Source organism: Liolophura sinensis, chromosome 6 (assembly GCF_032854445.1).
Source record: "Liolophura sinensis isolate JHLJ2023 chromosome 6, CUHK_Ljap_v2, whole genome shotgun sequence".
Lineage (NCBI taxonomy): Eukaryota > Metazoa > Mollusca > Polyplacophora > Chitonida > Chitonidae > Liolophura > Liolophura sinensis.
In genome coordinates, this window is record NC_088300.1 from 51,127,149 (window position 1) to 51,143,895 (window position 16,747).

The 16,747-nt window shown below is 37.2% G+C and overlaps 1 protein-coding gene across 1 annotated transcript; it reads left to right on the forward strand.

Moving 5' to 3' along the window:
- Positions 1-2,711: 2,711 nt before the first annotated feature.
- LOC135468803 (homeobox protein slou-like) lies at positions 2,712-6,013 on the forward strand. Its single transcript, XM_064747230.1, has 2 exons — positions 2,712-3,414; positions 5,198-6,013. Exons 1-2 carry the CDS (start codon positions 2,901-2,903, stop codon positions 5,749-5,751), a joined length of 1,068 nt encoding a protein of 355 aa, XP_064603300.1. The 5' UTR covers positions 2,712-2,900; the 3' UTR covers positions 5,752-6,013.
- The last annotated feature ends 10,734 nt before the right edge of the window (positions 6,014-16,747 follow it).

The following is a 16,747-nucleotide window of genomic DNA, read 5'->3' on the forward strand; positions in this document are numbered from 1 at the left end:
AGGGAAATTTCACGTCTTTAATGTATGTTAGCGCTGTGTGTTACACTAAGTGAAGCCCAGGCTGATTCGCTACAGGCACCATTGACGAGGTACTGACAGAAGCGGAGCAATTCGGCCATGATATTTATTGTTTGGCGTCAAACCTCTACGGCGCCCATTAGTAAGACAACACTCTTTTATTACCAAAGGTACACAAACCTCATTATGCCGATAATATACGGGCCCCTTGGAAATTTCGCCGCCTTTCTTTATACGTGGTCTATGGTCGTGTTACGCGCACACAACGCCCGCAATGTCCACGGTCAACCGTTGTTACTGAAAACATATTTCCATTAAACGGTGATTCCTATAGGTTATCAGTCGTACAAGCGTTTTTTTTTTTTTGACAGAATATCCCCTTGTTCAGGTGAGGATTTTGTTTGCCGATATTCTGCCTTGTGCTGAGCTCATTGTATCCACTTAATCAGCTCCTTTCAGATGCACATCGATTTTGATCTGGTTATTGTATTCTGTATACATCCTCAATCTGCCATCCATTTTCTCAACTACATCACATGTACTTCACAACATCTTCTCGCTCCCGCTCAACCCACTTCTCCATCATCAAGTATTTTCAAGTGGTTCAATAAAGAGAGATTAATAAACCTGATAATTTAAAACTCATCTGAATCGTATTTCAAGGACTAATTGCACTTGTACAGCTGAGTCGTGCAGGTTCATACTATACTTTTACCATAGCAAGAAAATGCAAATGAACAAATAAATAAATAAATAAATAAATAAATAAATAAATAAATAAAAAAGCATACAGTCACTTGCATAGGATTCTCCCTTTATTATATTTATAAATATATATATATATATATATTAATAAAAGTAGGCCTACTCAATTTTTATGAATCACTGAGAGGAAGAAAAATAACCGTTCACCTAATCATTACATTAAATGCTAATTAATTTTTGTATGATATGAAACTTGGAAGATTCAGTACTGGGGAGAGCTACAGAGTAAAATTCAGTTCCAGTATTTCGTTATAGCCCTCGGTTTTGTTCATCATCTGTCGTGTGATTAGCGCTAACGAAATTAGCAGTAATGTAATCAAAACAATAGAGAGAGGATACATCGGGGATTCACGCAACCTACGTGTAGCGTTGGTGGCATATGGGAAGTATCAATACTGGGGTCCATTTCATGAGGTAGAATTACACCTATTAATTAGTTTGGCTATTTACATTGACAGATTTAAATATGTTAGCACGTGTCATCTTAATATTATTACAAGTGACTATTACTTCACACGTATAAGCAAATCACAGATGTCTATTAACATACTTAACCCTCTGATAAATGTATTTAATAGCCTTGGTTTAAATGGCTCGATAGTGTATTTTTTTCGACGATTAATTCACTGGATTTATTCTTGTGTTTACGTAGCAGATAATTCGTTTCGTATTTCTCTTTATTTTTGTCACTCTCACAACATCTTTAAAACTTTAAATGTATATATAACACCCCCCCCCCCCCCCCAAAAAAAAAAAAAATTGAGAACAAAATTGCAGATAAATGCCACATATGGGCTGGCAGTATAATAAAGAAGCATGCATATGTAGACATTTTTGGAATTGATTTTAAAGCACACTGTTGTGGAAAAGTTTTGTTGTCCGTGACAGAGAAGAGGACAAAATTGGACATAAAGCGGTATAGACTTCGGTCATTTCACGACCATAAGAAAATGATATTCAGTCAAGAGATATAGACAATATTTGAGGTATGTCCTACCTGTTTGCCCAGCTAAAGGCCTGGGTCTCGAACCCTTCCCATGGGACTGTGCGTAACCCATTCCCACAACTTTAATTCGACAAACAATAGCAAGCATGCCTGTGCACGTGCACAAACACGGCTGTCCGTTTCCCCCGGGGGACGAGGAGTTGAACCCAATCCCCTCCATCACGCTCGGGCTTCCCGGTACCTTCCCTTTCTCAAAGGGATGTAGCATCATCCATCCCACGATGGTTTCATTTGCCTATTCCAGCGCCCACGGAAGATGGTATTAATTAGGGTATCTCCACCCCTAACAACCAACATGAAACTTACACAAAGCGTTCCTCGCCCGTCCATTGGAATTCAGAAAAACAACTGTGATTTTGCGTATCCTCCTTCGATCCTCAAGACAATGGTTTACTTTAGTGTCAGTGGGAAAATTATAAAACGCTAAAAAAAATTGTCTGTATAAAATCTGTTTACACTGATATATCCACTTTTTATATTGTGGATTTAGTTAGGCAATCTTAGTGTGCTAAATGCTGTTTTTGTAGGGGCAATAAAATTAAATGTGTACAGGTCTTAATGCAGAGAATATCTATATATCAAGCCACTCACAGGATAGACTATACATTCGGCCTTCTACCACCCGGGAATACAAACACGGTGCCCTCTGCACCGAAATCATACCAGAGGACGAAGTTGTATCTTCCACGGTCCGTGGTGCTCCTGAATTACCTCGGAATCACCGCAACTCCAGTCAGCCAATGATCGTCTTATTTTGCAGTTGTGCCCTCAATTAAATTGATAGCCAATTAGAGACGCCCTCCGAAATTAATCGCGGGTTGCTATCAATTAAACCGTGATGATATCTGCAGGCACGCGCGCCTAACCTCTGCGCATGCGCACATAAGCCCTTGAATAGAAAGTGCACTTGTTCCTTGGAGTGTTAAGAACAGTCGGATGGCCTATGATCGGACAGTACGGACTGTTGACACTAGCCAGTAACTTTACACACAGCCACTCCTCGCTGACTGGAAAACACGGATTGTTTGTAAATTAACAGAAGGCGGAGGCCTCTTGTAGATTCTGGAGCTAACCTGTCCTAGGGTAAAGTTGTGGCAGAGATTGTTGTGGGATGGAAGGGGTGGCAAAAAGTGCCTCCCCGGGTCTAAGTCACAGCCCCGGCTCCGTCTACAGTGAGGACTCTATCAGCGATACTACCCCCAACAACCGACGAGCCATGTCACCTAACCTAAGACGGGGGGACGGGATGTGGTGCTCAGAGTCGGACACGGAATCCCCAACCGGTGGCGCCCGATCACCGTCAAGGTCCCCGGCCCCTGCCCACCCACGGCACCCCGTCCCTCGTGCACCTAAACGAGAGAGACTTGAGGGTCCTCAACCGGCCCACCAGCAACCCCCTTCATCTTGCCTGTCCCGCCAAAACGGCACACACTCTGGACCCATCCAACACGCCCACGGTCAACCTGCACGCATCAACACGACGGCTTTCTCTGTCCTCGATATCTTAGATCCTGCAAAGTTTACGGGATCAGGGACAACGACGAAGAAAAAGGTGTGGCATCCGTGGCTTGATGAGAACTCGATGATAAGCAACGATGAAAAACTGGAAGAGGACATTCACACAGGTAAGCTCACAAATATACACACAGGGAAATACCGGTCTATCTGTATGAGTTATCTATAAAAAATTACCCAGTTATGTCTAGTTTTAACTATAAATTTTTCACATTTCTGATTTGCACTGTTCACTTGAATCAACAGTGTAAAAATGTACAACTGGTCGAATAAGAAAATTAAACGGGGACTATGTCCTCGTTTTGATAATGGCCCAAACTGCATGTGAATTTGTCTCTTTAGTGAAGGCTGTGTCCCAGAAGGTATTACGACAGACAATAAGGCAGACGGACATTAGGTTGCAATAAAGTGTACTGAAGGTTAAATATGTTTTTATATTTTGCTGAGTTTTTTTTCTCTACTCCAAGTATATTCTGATTTTTTGATGCTTTAGTGTAACGAACAGTGCATAAAAACCCTCCTGTATTAATATTGTTTAAAATAAATAATTATAGATAGGATCTGTAATTTTAACATGATAAATTAAAATATCGAAATACTTAAATGTAAAATATACTGTATCTTTATCATTTATTTTTTGGCATTTTTCAATGTAGAATAAATAAGCAGGAAAAGCAAGACAATTTGAAAACAAATTTATGTAACACATCACACAAACACATGATTATTTTAAATCTGAATATCCTCATAAATAAATCTGAAAAAGTAGACTGAAAAAAATAAAACGGAATTAATTGAAAAAAAAATGGTCCTATTACCATTTGGACGAAAATCGACAAGACACTTGATGCGCTGACTTTTATAAGTCGTTCTTATAATTCATTTTTAAATTATAAAATTTGCGTGATGACAAGACCTCCCGATGTAGTCTGTGATTTAACAAACTTTTACACAACAGTTTTACAAAAGAACAGACGGACAACCATACACAACAGACTCAACAGCCTTTGATGTTACACAATATAGCGATGAATAATTTAACTATCGCTTAAGTGACGTCTGTGAAAAAGAGAATAGTTTCGCTCTTTGTGGAAAGATCTATTTACCGAGGGGTCATGTGCATTGTTTTCTAAGCACATGTTTTTGTGGCGATATCTTAAGGGTTTATTAAGTGAGCTGACTAAATAATTAATTAAATCAATAGAATTTATAGATTTGGTAAACAGGTTCCGCAGACTGGGCCACGCCTGTCCTTGTGTTGAGGAAGTCTGTGTTGACGTATATACTTCATGGCCGTGTGTTAACCTCTGCGTTTCCACCACAGCCAACAATTCACGATGTTGACTTACACGCTGCTACTTAATTAGCTACCATACTATATAAACTTTCGGCGCGTTATTTACAAATTTGTCCTTAGGATTACGAAGAAATGTTGGAGAGAAACTGTGACGAATAATACCGTACAAGATAGCACTAAACTTCCATCATACACTGCATGGTCTTTGGCTACGATTTTTATTTGATGAGGCAAAATGAAACTAAACAAGCCAACATACATGTTCCAACTTTACATAAAAATGTATTTTCGAAATAAATATGTTTCATAAATCGCGTTTAAAATATGTACTTTTGGACTGCAAAATATATGGAGAATTTAATTTAAAAAAAAAATTATTTCCGAATAAATAGGTCTGTGCACTCAGGGAATACGTAAAAATTGTCTAAGTTTATTTTTTATTTATATTTAAATCGTGAGCACACGATTACAAATGAACTTCAAAAATCACTTGCACAAAAACGATTATGAAAAACAATCTTCCTTGAATAATTGTTTTTGTCGGTCATTTTTTGGTGGTAAATTATCTAATTGCGTAACGATTTCTTTTGTGACAGATGGAAAGAGTGACAGCGATGACATGGAAAGCGACGATGATCCTGAGCGAGAAAAGTTAGGTTTAGATGGTTTGAAGAGTGATGATGATGACGACAATGAAAATGGCAGCGAAAGGAAGAAACACAAGTCCGGGGACTCAAACAAATCGGGCAAGCCCCGCAGAGCAAGGACAGCTTTTACATATGAACAGCTGGTGGCGCTGGAAAATAAGTTCAAAACCACTCGGTATTTATCTGTATGTGAAAGACTGAATTTAGCGCTGTCCTTAAATCTTACAGAGACTCAGGTTAAAATCTGGTTCCAGAATCGACGGACGAAGTGGAAAAAACAGAACCCAGGCATGGATGTGAACAGTCCAACCATTCCGCCATCAAACAGTGGACTACCGGGCTACTCCTCGCCTTATTCCTCAAATCTTCTGTATAGCCAGGGTCTTCATCCTTATTTACAAAATCCCAGCTTATTCGGGCCGTTGGGTCTGTTCCGTACAGCGAGCCCATACAATGGACAACCATATCATTTATACCACCCTTACTTCAGCCAAACCACGTAGCCTCGATAGAGGCGTCATAGAGTGCCATGTAAAACTGTCTCGCCTCGGGAGTTCAAGCACGGGACTGAAAAATAATATTCGGCCGGGAGAATAGAAAACATCATGTGCCAGAGAAACGGAAATCCAAGTGTTCAGTCAATTGTATTAATATCGCGGCACGGGAAATATGTCGGGGAAGCAGGATTTCACCGAGACATTTGTGGTGTTGAAAGTATTACATAACTGTGTGAATGAGTCTGTTAATAATTTATCAGAGTGTATGAAGAAGAACAAAAGTTATATGTTTAAATGTACATATATATTATATATACATATATTTGAAACCTAGCCACTGATCGTTAAAACCGTGGTTATGTCATACAGCAGCGTAAATTTGGGTCATCTTCAAAAATGCTGTATAAGAATTTTTGTTTTCATTGATATATATGTTAAAGACAGATCTCAAAACAAAGTCCAGACTTAAACTTAGTGCTAGACTGTGGTTACTTTTCGGTAGAATCTGGTCATCAGATACAGAAAAGTGGATTAGACAGTATCATCATATTTGTATACTATGTGTTCTTCTGTGTCAAGTGCTTTACCAGCAAGGTTGTACTGTATTTCACAAACTCCAGAATGCCATGACAATGTTTCTTGTATGTACCAGAATCTGAACCTCGCCGCTTGTCGCGAAGTATGGAGTTCTAATAATTTACTAATTTCAAATTGTCATGCACTTAAAATTTGTGTTACACACATGATGAATTTTATCAGTTTCAATGAATCACGAGGCTTGAACAATTTTCTCTCTTTCTTTGCTGAATATTATAAGTTAATTATTTCTTCTGAAAACTTTTGTTCTTTATTTTACTCTTGTGCCAAATTTAGTCCACGCTCGCTGAATGTGCTGCTTCGTTCAGAAAATTCAGAAACTAATTTATCCTTTTCAAAATGACGTATGCCATAAAACTCTTAACAGACATCTTTTGACAGGGAATTTTATTACTTTGAATTCCAGTTTGCAAACTACACTATCAACAGTGCGCTGTTATCCTAATACTTTGAAATATCTCTAACGATTGCATTTAATACACAATTTCCATTTTATGTGTTTTTCCTTTAAACTTGTATATGTATAAAGACGTCGCCGTCGTGTATATTTTTTTCAGGTTTAAGTACATCTTGTTTACTCTAGTACTTTCCTTATAATATTTCTCAGCTGAATTTCTATATAAAATGGTTACAAAAGACTTTCTTATGTAAGGTATAAGGTACCATCTTGAGTGAAAATAAATATGATTTCTGATCATTTCAAACCTGTGACATTAACTGTTTACTCCCAGTGATAGCCCCTTTTTACAGTAATACGTTCCCTGGTCTTTGCTTATATACTACATCAACCAGTCGTATCATTTACAGTCATGTTATCTCAGGTGCTGCTGTATATATAAATAAATTATGTCCAATCTTATGTTGATACAAACTGTGTCACTGCGTTATGTTTTGTCTGCATGGTACAAGTTTTAAATTGTCAGGAAAATTTCGAACACAGTGCATGTTTTGGACTTACATATCAGTATAGTAAAGCTAACATTGTATATTTTGTTATAATGAGAATGATAAAAAATCGCATTACAATTGTCTTTCAGCTTCCAGTATGATTATACGAGTATTTTTTTTAATCTAAGTTTTGCATATGATGAAATAACGTCGAACGATTTACAATACAGCATCATATAATATAGTGTGTTAAAAGGTATAGGTTTTAGGTGTTTGCAAGGCTATGTTATCAGCCTGGAAAATCATGTCTAATTTTCTCTACTAGTCAGTTCGATTAAGCACCCTTGCCTACTAATAAAAGTCCGGAATGTTTCCGGTCCTCTTGACAGCCGAATTGAGGAGAGGTAGTGGGGGGATAAAGAAGTTGGGAGGGGGGGTCTGGGTATAGGGAGGAGGAGCGACCAATTCTCTTCCATCACGACGTGTTAGTCACACAGTATTTTACCGTAACCTTCCATGGCCTTGTCTTGATAACTCACCGGGTAAAGACTTCTTTATGTTAGATTTTGCTGATGTGATATTCTTAAGGAGCGTCGCTTTGTAGCTATTGTGGGATGAGATTGACATAAATGGCTTAAAGCGACGAACTTTATAAGGGCAGCACTGGAAAGATATTTGGCCTAAATGGCGGTCAATTGTGAGCGGAGGTTGGTCGAATCTGAACTCGGCGGTGAACGATGGCAGGGTCTCTAATCTGAAAGGAGAGAGTCTATTAGAGCGCAAGGAACGGTCTGCACCTCGCTATCTGTTGAACAAATCAGGTAAAAAGAACAACTGTAAAACTGCCATGTTAAGTCAGGTCTAAGCCGGGCAATTTCAACAGGCTGAATGCGTTTCAAGGGACTGGACACGACTTGTAACAGCGCCATCTATCGATCAACTCAACAGAGCGAACAATGGCTGTATTTGCTCAAGGAAAACGATACCTAGCAGAGTACTAATCCCTCTTATTAAATATTTCCCCCGCGAATGCATAGTCCCCAATAATACGGAATACTAAGTAAATTTTGTCTGACGCCTTCGCTACGATTAGCCCAGTAGCTGGGTTTATGGCCGCCTGTGTATATAGGAACACAAGATATAAAATTAGACATGGATAGTTTCTATAAGAAAAAGCAGTTTTGTTTTTCAGGATAATGTGACAAAATAACCACAAGTTTAATGATTTACGCCATGCACGCGGACTGATTTTGAGTTGGCGTGAATGAAAGCAAAACTGAAATCTTTTATGCTCCGTGTTTTGTGAGTCCTTATACCTATTAAAGTTTAACTTTGGGTGTGACTTTCTACAGGGGCAGGATGTTTATGGAACAGACGCTCGTAGCGTAGTGTAATACAATCCCGTTATCTAACAATTATTACATTCTGGGTAGTATTTGCTAACCGTAAAATATAGCATTATTATATAATGGCTAGCAAATGTTACTACAGTACAGTGTAATCAGTATATTTTATATTATTGTGGATAGTTATCACCTATCGCGGCCAACTATGCATCAACTTATTCACTTCACGCAATTAATGTAATTGCGTTCATAGAATTGTGTTTACAGATGAGTAAGTATCTGTTAAAGGGACATCTAGTGAGACGTGATATTACATTAGACGTATGGGACGGTCTCTGGCTGGCCAGTGAGGCCTCATTTCCTCATACCCACCTTCCGCTGATTTTGCCGTGCATGGCCGTACATTAGTTTGTCTGGTACCTGGCGAAGTGCAGTGGTTTCCTCCGATCTCTGCACAGTTTCTTCAACCATAATTTTTTTCACAGAAATAATAAAAAAATTCATGCATTTTATTATAGCTATCTAGGAGCATATCCCTGATTTGTTAATCTCATATTCAAAGGGGTACAGTCCATGAAGGCTATGGTTTATTTGGTATAAATTCGTCTTCGCAGACTTCGGAAAATTCTGTTTACATTATAAGATCTAGGTAGTGATTTAGAGTGTAACACGTTACATAATGGGTAGAATGCATCCTGTGAATGTTATTGTTAATGTATAGAAAATTACACTTTGTGTAACAAGTGCTACCCGTAATGCAATAATGCTACATGTACTATGGATATCACATGTATTAATGTTACTTTAGAGGTAGCTAGTACTATACCGATAGTGTAATAATTGTAACGGATTGTACTACACTCTGGGCATCTAGGTGTTGGGGGAAGACGAGGGTGGGTGGGAGCGGTGGCAAAAGGGACATCATTTATTTAATGCTGGTCATTTTCTTGTATTCAGCATTGTTTTATTCAGGTCCCGTGCGAAACGTTTATATAGGATGTAGTAGATCTGGTGAAGGTAAAAATAGGCATGTCGCCTGAATTAAATGTTCAGTCTCCTAGGTAACATGGTGTGTATGTAAACAAATAAATCTTATATCATAACATGCAGGAAGCGGGAATCAAAAGAATTATAACTTAAAGACAAAGGAAACACAAACGTGAAGTACATGTCAGATGAAAGGTAACTAAACACTGTCCATAAAAAATAGTTCGACTTATTTTTTTAGGAATTTTTTCAACCTAGTAAATTAAAAATGCATTTGAAACTTTGGATTCTGCAATGGCCTTTTCTGAAAATATTGGAACTAGTGACTTCACATAAGATGTATGCCTCTAAACACACATAAACTGCTAACATTCATCATTCAAAATTCATATATATACATAGATCTGTGAATGTATTCACGGAAAGGACATTGAAACAAACTATTTCAAGTAAAAGCAGGGATGTGACATCACTAATGCCCTCCTTATACAAACCACCGTAAAAATCCGATGTTCTAAAATCATATTACTAAAAAGTCTAAAAACTGGGACTTTTTAGTGGTCAGAGTTTAATGGTCTTCAATATAATATATACTTCATCTGAGTGTTTTCTTTGCCTTTAAAACTTCTTTGTTTTACAGGTCAGTGTTTACATGCTGCTTTCTCGGCGTTTCACTAATTCTTTTGTTCGTTTTATACAACTGCACAAAAAACCCCAGATGTTAACATTCAACATTCAAGAGCGTGATCTTTGCAATACAAAATAAATGTGCTTAATGTTTAATTGTATAACACTTAAACACGTTGATCCGAATTGAAACTTGTGACCTAATTTATCATGTAAAGAAGTGAAACTATACAGGCAATAATAAACAGTATTTGGTTCACACGGCAATGAATCTCAAATGAAAGAATTTATAATTGATATTGTTTCTTGTTAGTCGTTAACAAAAGTAAAAAAACATGGGATCTGGTTACTTTTTGATGTCCAATTATATAGTTCTATATAAGTTCATAAATAAAATGAACAGAATGTTATATGTATAACAATTCTTGACTCTTGGGTGTGCTTCTTAATGTGGTAACGTAAGAGACAGTTTCTTCTGTCAGATCGGTATTAATGGTATTATATATATATATATATATATATATATATATATATATATATATATATATATATATATATATATATAAATATATATATAACGGGAAATACAGTATATCTTGTGGACTACAGTGGTTTACGGCGAGCCAGAAGCACCACCAACCCTGGGTATATTCACAGATGGTCAGCTTTGCTGAGGACTAATGCGATGTACCTGGTGCATGGGGTCTGCTGGGTAGCAGGTGCTTGTTTGTCTGTATTATTCTATAACAGTCTGTGACATCCGACAATTTGTCCCGTCGACGTCTTTCGATAAGACCCACGAAGCCTTGAGGAGATAAAGGCGGTAATTGTTTGATATGGACAAGCCTGGAGGACACAGGCGAGCATATCTGTGCGCGGGACATCCGCGGGTAATCGTGCTATAATTGAAGCTGTTCCTCTGCTCTTTGTAACATACGTCCGGATATTTGAGAAAAGCGGCAAATATAATTAGAGATAATTTGGTATTCGTATGATGGCTCATGTTGCCTTGTTGTCGAGGAGCTCTTCACAGGTGGAGGTAAATATTTGCGATGCGGTCACCGTGAAGACGGGCGGGGAAGTCGAATAGCTCAAGTCTCCCATCCAAATAGCGGATTACTCGAAGAAATCGTTAGTTAATTCATGTCTAATCATGTAATTTTCTCCGTGTTTGTTCGGTTATAGAGTCTTTTGCTTTCTTTCCTCTCCTGTTACTCTACAGAGTCACATATGCTTGTCTATAACCTTATGCTATTCGCTTCTCATATAATACCCTTAGTTCGCAGTCACCATTAAGTTTCCGATCGCCTGAAGACAAATCCCCGTGCTAATAGCTACCTCTTCTCACACCGTCTCCTTGTAATCTGTCATGCTAATTGAAGTTTAATTGATAACGGCCACTCGGTATTTCCTGAAATAGACAAGCACTCAAGAACCACTTTGTCAACAGTAGTCCGTGTTCATTTTTTATTCACTCTCATCAAGACATAATGCAATGCAAACGGAATAGATAACTACGATTAAGCGAGTTTTTGGTATATACTTGCAGCGGCCTGAAATCTGTAAGTGGTATCAGCAGACATAATTTTCAGTTGATTAGTGTTGCTGCATGAACGATCAATGTCTTCAAGGAAATGTCGAATATAATCGCTTTAAAACGTGATGGAACTGATGTAAAACAAAACGCAGTTGATGACTACATTACACCACAGATTTTACGGTTGAAGCACTAACATATTGTTACCTTGCAAAATTATTATTCATTCCTTTTCCAAGCAACACTTGATCACAAGTGCATGCTAACATTATAATATACTTGTTATCTGTAAATTTACATATTAAACTGAAAATGGCTTCCATGTGTGGATATAAGAACTATACTTTCTAGGTCATCATATCATCAGTTTGTCTCACATAGCAAAGTTTTGAAGGAAAAAAATACTGATTTAAATACCAAAATAAATTTGGCTAAATCATTAAAAATTGCCTTTATTTTGATTTTACTAAATCCATATTTAGTTTCCAGGCTTTTGTAATGAACAATCAAATACTGTTGAAACTCAGGAAACAGAGATTTACACAGTTTTTATGACTTGGACATGTACAAGAGAAAGAATTAAATTTAAACCTGTCACATTAAGAAAAAAATATTTTAAATAGTGCAGGTAAATGTAATAATAAGAAGCGAGTGTCTTTTTGTTACTAATTTGGTTATATTTTATTGTATTCACATGTTTATTTTGTTAGGTGCTCACCTATATGCGTCTGTTTTTTTTTTAATTAACACTACCTGCAGAACATACATGTATGCCACAGATATGGCCATTGTAATATTTGATCTATATATAGCCCCTTCCACTATAATCGGCTATATGAGTATGTCCACTGGCAGTGTTCGCTTAACTCTCATCCACACATTTATTTATTTATTAATTTGATTGGTGTTTTACGCCATACTCAAGAATATTTCACTTATATGACGGTGACCAGCAATATGGTGGGAGGAAACCGGGCAGAGCCCGCGGGAAACCACGACCATCCGGAGGTTGCTGCAAGACCTTCCCACTTATGGCCTGAGAGGAAGCCAGCATGAGCTGGACTTGAACTCTCAGCGACCTCACATTCAGACATTAACTAACTGGTATAAAATATGTTAGTTTCAATATGTATAGTACATTTACTGGTTTTCCTCAGGATAATAGCTACTCCTTTAAACTCTGTTCTCCCCTGACTTGAATGTCCACTTGGATGACGTTATCTTGGATGACGTTATCTTGGATGACGTTACCCTGTGTGGTATCCCAGAATGTTTAGTAGATCACAGAGTCAGTAGATTTGGAGCCTTGGTATACACTTGCTCAATGTGAATCAGTATTTACTCTCCTCAATGTTTTTAAAAATTTTTTTTCTGGTATAGCTTCTGTATGGATGTGTAACACCCGTTTGCCACGTGCCCAATCTGTATTCTACATATGTTCTATTATTCTGAAAATATCTTAATGGTTAAAAACAATTTGATGATTTTGCTTGTATCTTCATGGGTATTTACTTATTTTTTGAGGCTAATTTTTGTCCTTACCCATGTCTTGCTATGAAAATGGCGCTTATACACTAGAGCAATTGCGATAAAACATGAAAAGGAAAAGAGGATAAAAATACGATGTTGAGAACATCTTATAGACCGAAATATGTCTTTCGTTATTTTTTTCTTCCATTTCTCTATTTTTGAAAAACTTGAAAATAAAAAATAGTCTCTATACACCGCAAAAATGGGTGTTAAGAGGCTAAACATGTCAACTGAAACAAGCATATAAGAATAAATATAATGAAATCAAAATTAGAAAGCCGATGAAAAACTCTCATTTTTTATTTCACATTCCATATTTTTGCTGATATTTTATCTCGCATTCTATCACAGCAGTCTGTATTAATACAATGTGTTCTGAAATGAACATATAGATAAAAGGAAACCAGATTTATAACCTATTATATATAAAAAAAAGGCCTGAAAAGACAATAAAAATACAAAGTTGAGAGCATCTTAAAGACCGAAATATATGTCTTTTGTTATGATAGCTCCAGTGACGTCACACAATACTTCAGGCAAAATTATATGATTAAAATATCGGTATGTCTTGGTCTATGTATTCAAAATATACATACACATCTTGTGTGGGCACAATTTTGCGTATGCAATCAAGTCATGTCAGCTCGGTGCAGACAAATATACATGGTTTTAAACGTGCACCTTAAAGTATTAATATGGTGATTCTTCACACTGAAACAAATTATAACAAACATTATGTAAAATATCGTTCGAATCCAACTTAATGTTTTTTCCGATTGTCAGCTTTCTACGCATAAAAAGCACTTGTGTTGAAATCTAACACAACTACTTGTGTTGTTTTCATTCACCACAGAAATGTCTTAGCCCAACACAAACATGTTTTAAATATATGTGAAGTACACATGCATGGCTTCTTTCAGAGGCATTTAGGAATTGGGATGGTGTAGATTGACAGAGGCATTACTTATGGATAACAACTCCTGGATTTATTGTGTTGGTGACGTTTCGATGTTGGTCATGAAACTTCACCAACACAATAGTTGTTATCCGTAAGTAATGCCTCTGTCAATCTACACATGCATGTTTGTGTTACAAAATAATAAAACACAAACTTGTGTTGAAACAAAACGAGGTAGTTTATGCATACCAGGCGCAATTGCGTTGGCATAACAAAACTTGTGTATTTTGCAATAAGTATTGCGTATAACTTCCAACGCATCTTGTGGTCAATACTTCCTACACAAAACCGTTCATGTGTTAATTCAACAGAAGATCTAGAATAGCTCAAATATGACACAGGACTTTTGTTGGGGAGAACACAACTATGTGTTTCATACAACACAAGTGTATTTTGTGTGTATTTTTGCCGCTTTTTCCTTTAATATATATCGTATATATTGCTGTGGTAATTATGTATAGCCCAACACTAAATAAAATGCCGACATTTCACTAACCTGATTTCGCAAGATATTTCGTTTCACAGAATCGCGTTTTACGCTCATAAATATGACACGGATTTGTTCAATGACATGTACTGTATAGGAAATACTCGTGGTTACTGAAAATATTTTAGACGCCTTATATACGAAAATGGATGCTTATTACTTATAGCCAAATGACGCTAAAAGCAGGAGAGGTCAACGACGACCGCCAGCAGACGTTTTACTGACGTGATTCCACCAGAGATTTCATTTCACGGACTCACCTTTGACCTCTCCGTCACTTATACACTTACATCTCTTTTTACAAACCGGTAGTCCCCTCTCAAGATGCTCGGCTAATCCCATACTCGGATTGTCCCTCTTGTTTTGTGAAGAGTATAAAGAAATTTTGACCTTGTGGGTAAGGGAGTCCTTTCAATCCGATTAGGCTCTCTGTATCGAGTTAAGTATTATAAAGATCGACTGTCACTGTGATCGGGATCTCTCAGGGTTTAATAGCACGGTCAGGATGAATTCATTTACACACGATCGTTTTAACACTTATCAAATTTCCATCGAAATATTTATATCTGTAAGTGATCCCCACTTGCTATTTTAACGAAACAAGGATGTCTCTTGGTCTAGCCATCTGGTCGCCTTTCTTGATAAAAAGCTTTAATTAGAAACCGGAAATTGGAAAGAAGGGCAAAGTATTTGTCAAGAAATGTATAAACAAGAGCAGTGGTGAATGAGCGATAATTATTCTGAAAAAAAATACCAGTATTTTGTAAATGGGTTCTATAAATGACATACTGCTTTCATGCTGACTTGGTATAAGATATAAAGGTCCAGGACTTGAGTGAACCATATGGTATGTTCCCTCGAAGCACGTGTATGTAATGTTCCACGATTATAAGCATTTATTTATGGGGTATATTCTCCAAAATATATACATGGCATATAAACAACGTATACTTGATTATGTTTTGGTGTCCTTGTTAAAGTCAAAAGATTTATCTGGTACCTGTTTGATATCTCTGGCCGTGTATAGCCGAATGGCTTTTATTTGGAAGTCCTCTATAGACGATAACCAATTACCAGGTTCGAATCTAGCTCACGTTGGATATAGCATGACCTCTATCGCATTTGTGAAAATTTTATAAATGTTGCGCAAAATCAGTGAAGTGTAAACAATTAATTTGCCCTGTTTGACAGTGTATCGATCTGTAAAGTATTGAGCCCAATTGCGCGTTTAGGTTCTGGGTGGTTAGTAAATGGTGATATTTATAGATTGGTCGAAGTTGTTTCTGAACTCCTCAAAAGATGAACACAACATTTATTCTGACTAACACTGGATTTTGGGTATGGTATATTACACGGTATATCTTGTCCATATCACTGGAAAGTGCTGAATACTTTTAATTCTCAGACAGATATCTTCCGTTAAAAATGTATAAATTTTGTGATACAAACTGTATTAAAGAAACTGGCTTTTGGAAATTTGACTTCCGATATTGTTTAACCGGTGAACTGCATGTGTTTTGAGTACTCCGTTTATATTCTAACGGATTAGAATTACTTGCTGTTGAGATTAATAAATGATATTTAAAAACTTGGTTAAGTAAAAGTATTGTCATTATTTGAGAGTACACAGCAATTTTGATACAGCTCGAAATCTATGGCTGACCACTTCAGGGCCACTTTAGAATTAGCTACTTCGAGAGAAACGTTTAATCCTGATTGTTGACCTTCACATCTAGCTTCCAGTTTCAGACCGAGGCTTAACCTAGTTTTGTGCTGTTTTGATGGCCATCTTTATGTGGTAGAAACTTCCAAGCCCTTACACCTATATATACAAGTATATTTTTTTTCCATTCGCACGGCACAAATTCACGTGAGAAGAATATGTTCTAGTATTCTGTGGGACGAGCGGAATCCAGGGTGGTAGAAAAAAGCGTCCATAATATTGTAGATAAGCCTCAGTTACCTGTAAATCAGCACCTGACCAATCTGATTATGCGATTCAAACTTTAAAATTATGGACTACACGCATGCGCGGCGAGACTTTT

Excerpts from the sequence above, each read along its gene's own strand:
- LOC135468803 (XM_064747230.1), top strand. The coding sequence starts at position 2,901 with ATGGAAGGGGTGGCAAAAAGTGCCTCCCCGGGTCTAAGTCACAGCCCC. Across the intron at positions 3,415-5,197 it reads GGAAGAGGACATTCACACAG|ATGGAAAGAGTGACAGCGAT; the intron begins GTAAGCTCACAA and ends CTTTTGTGACAG.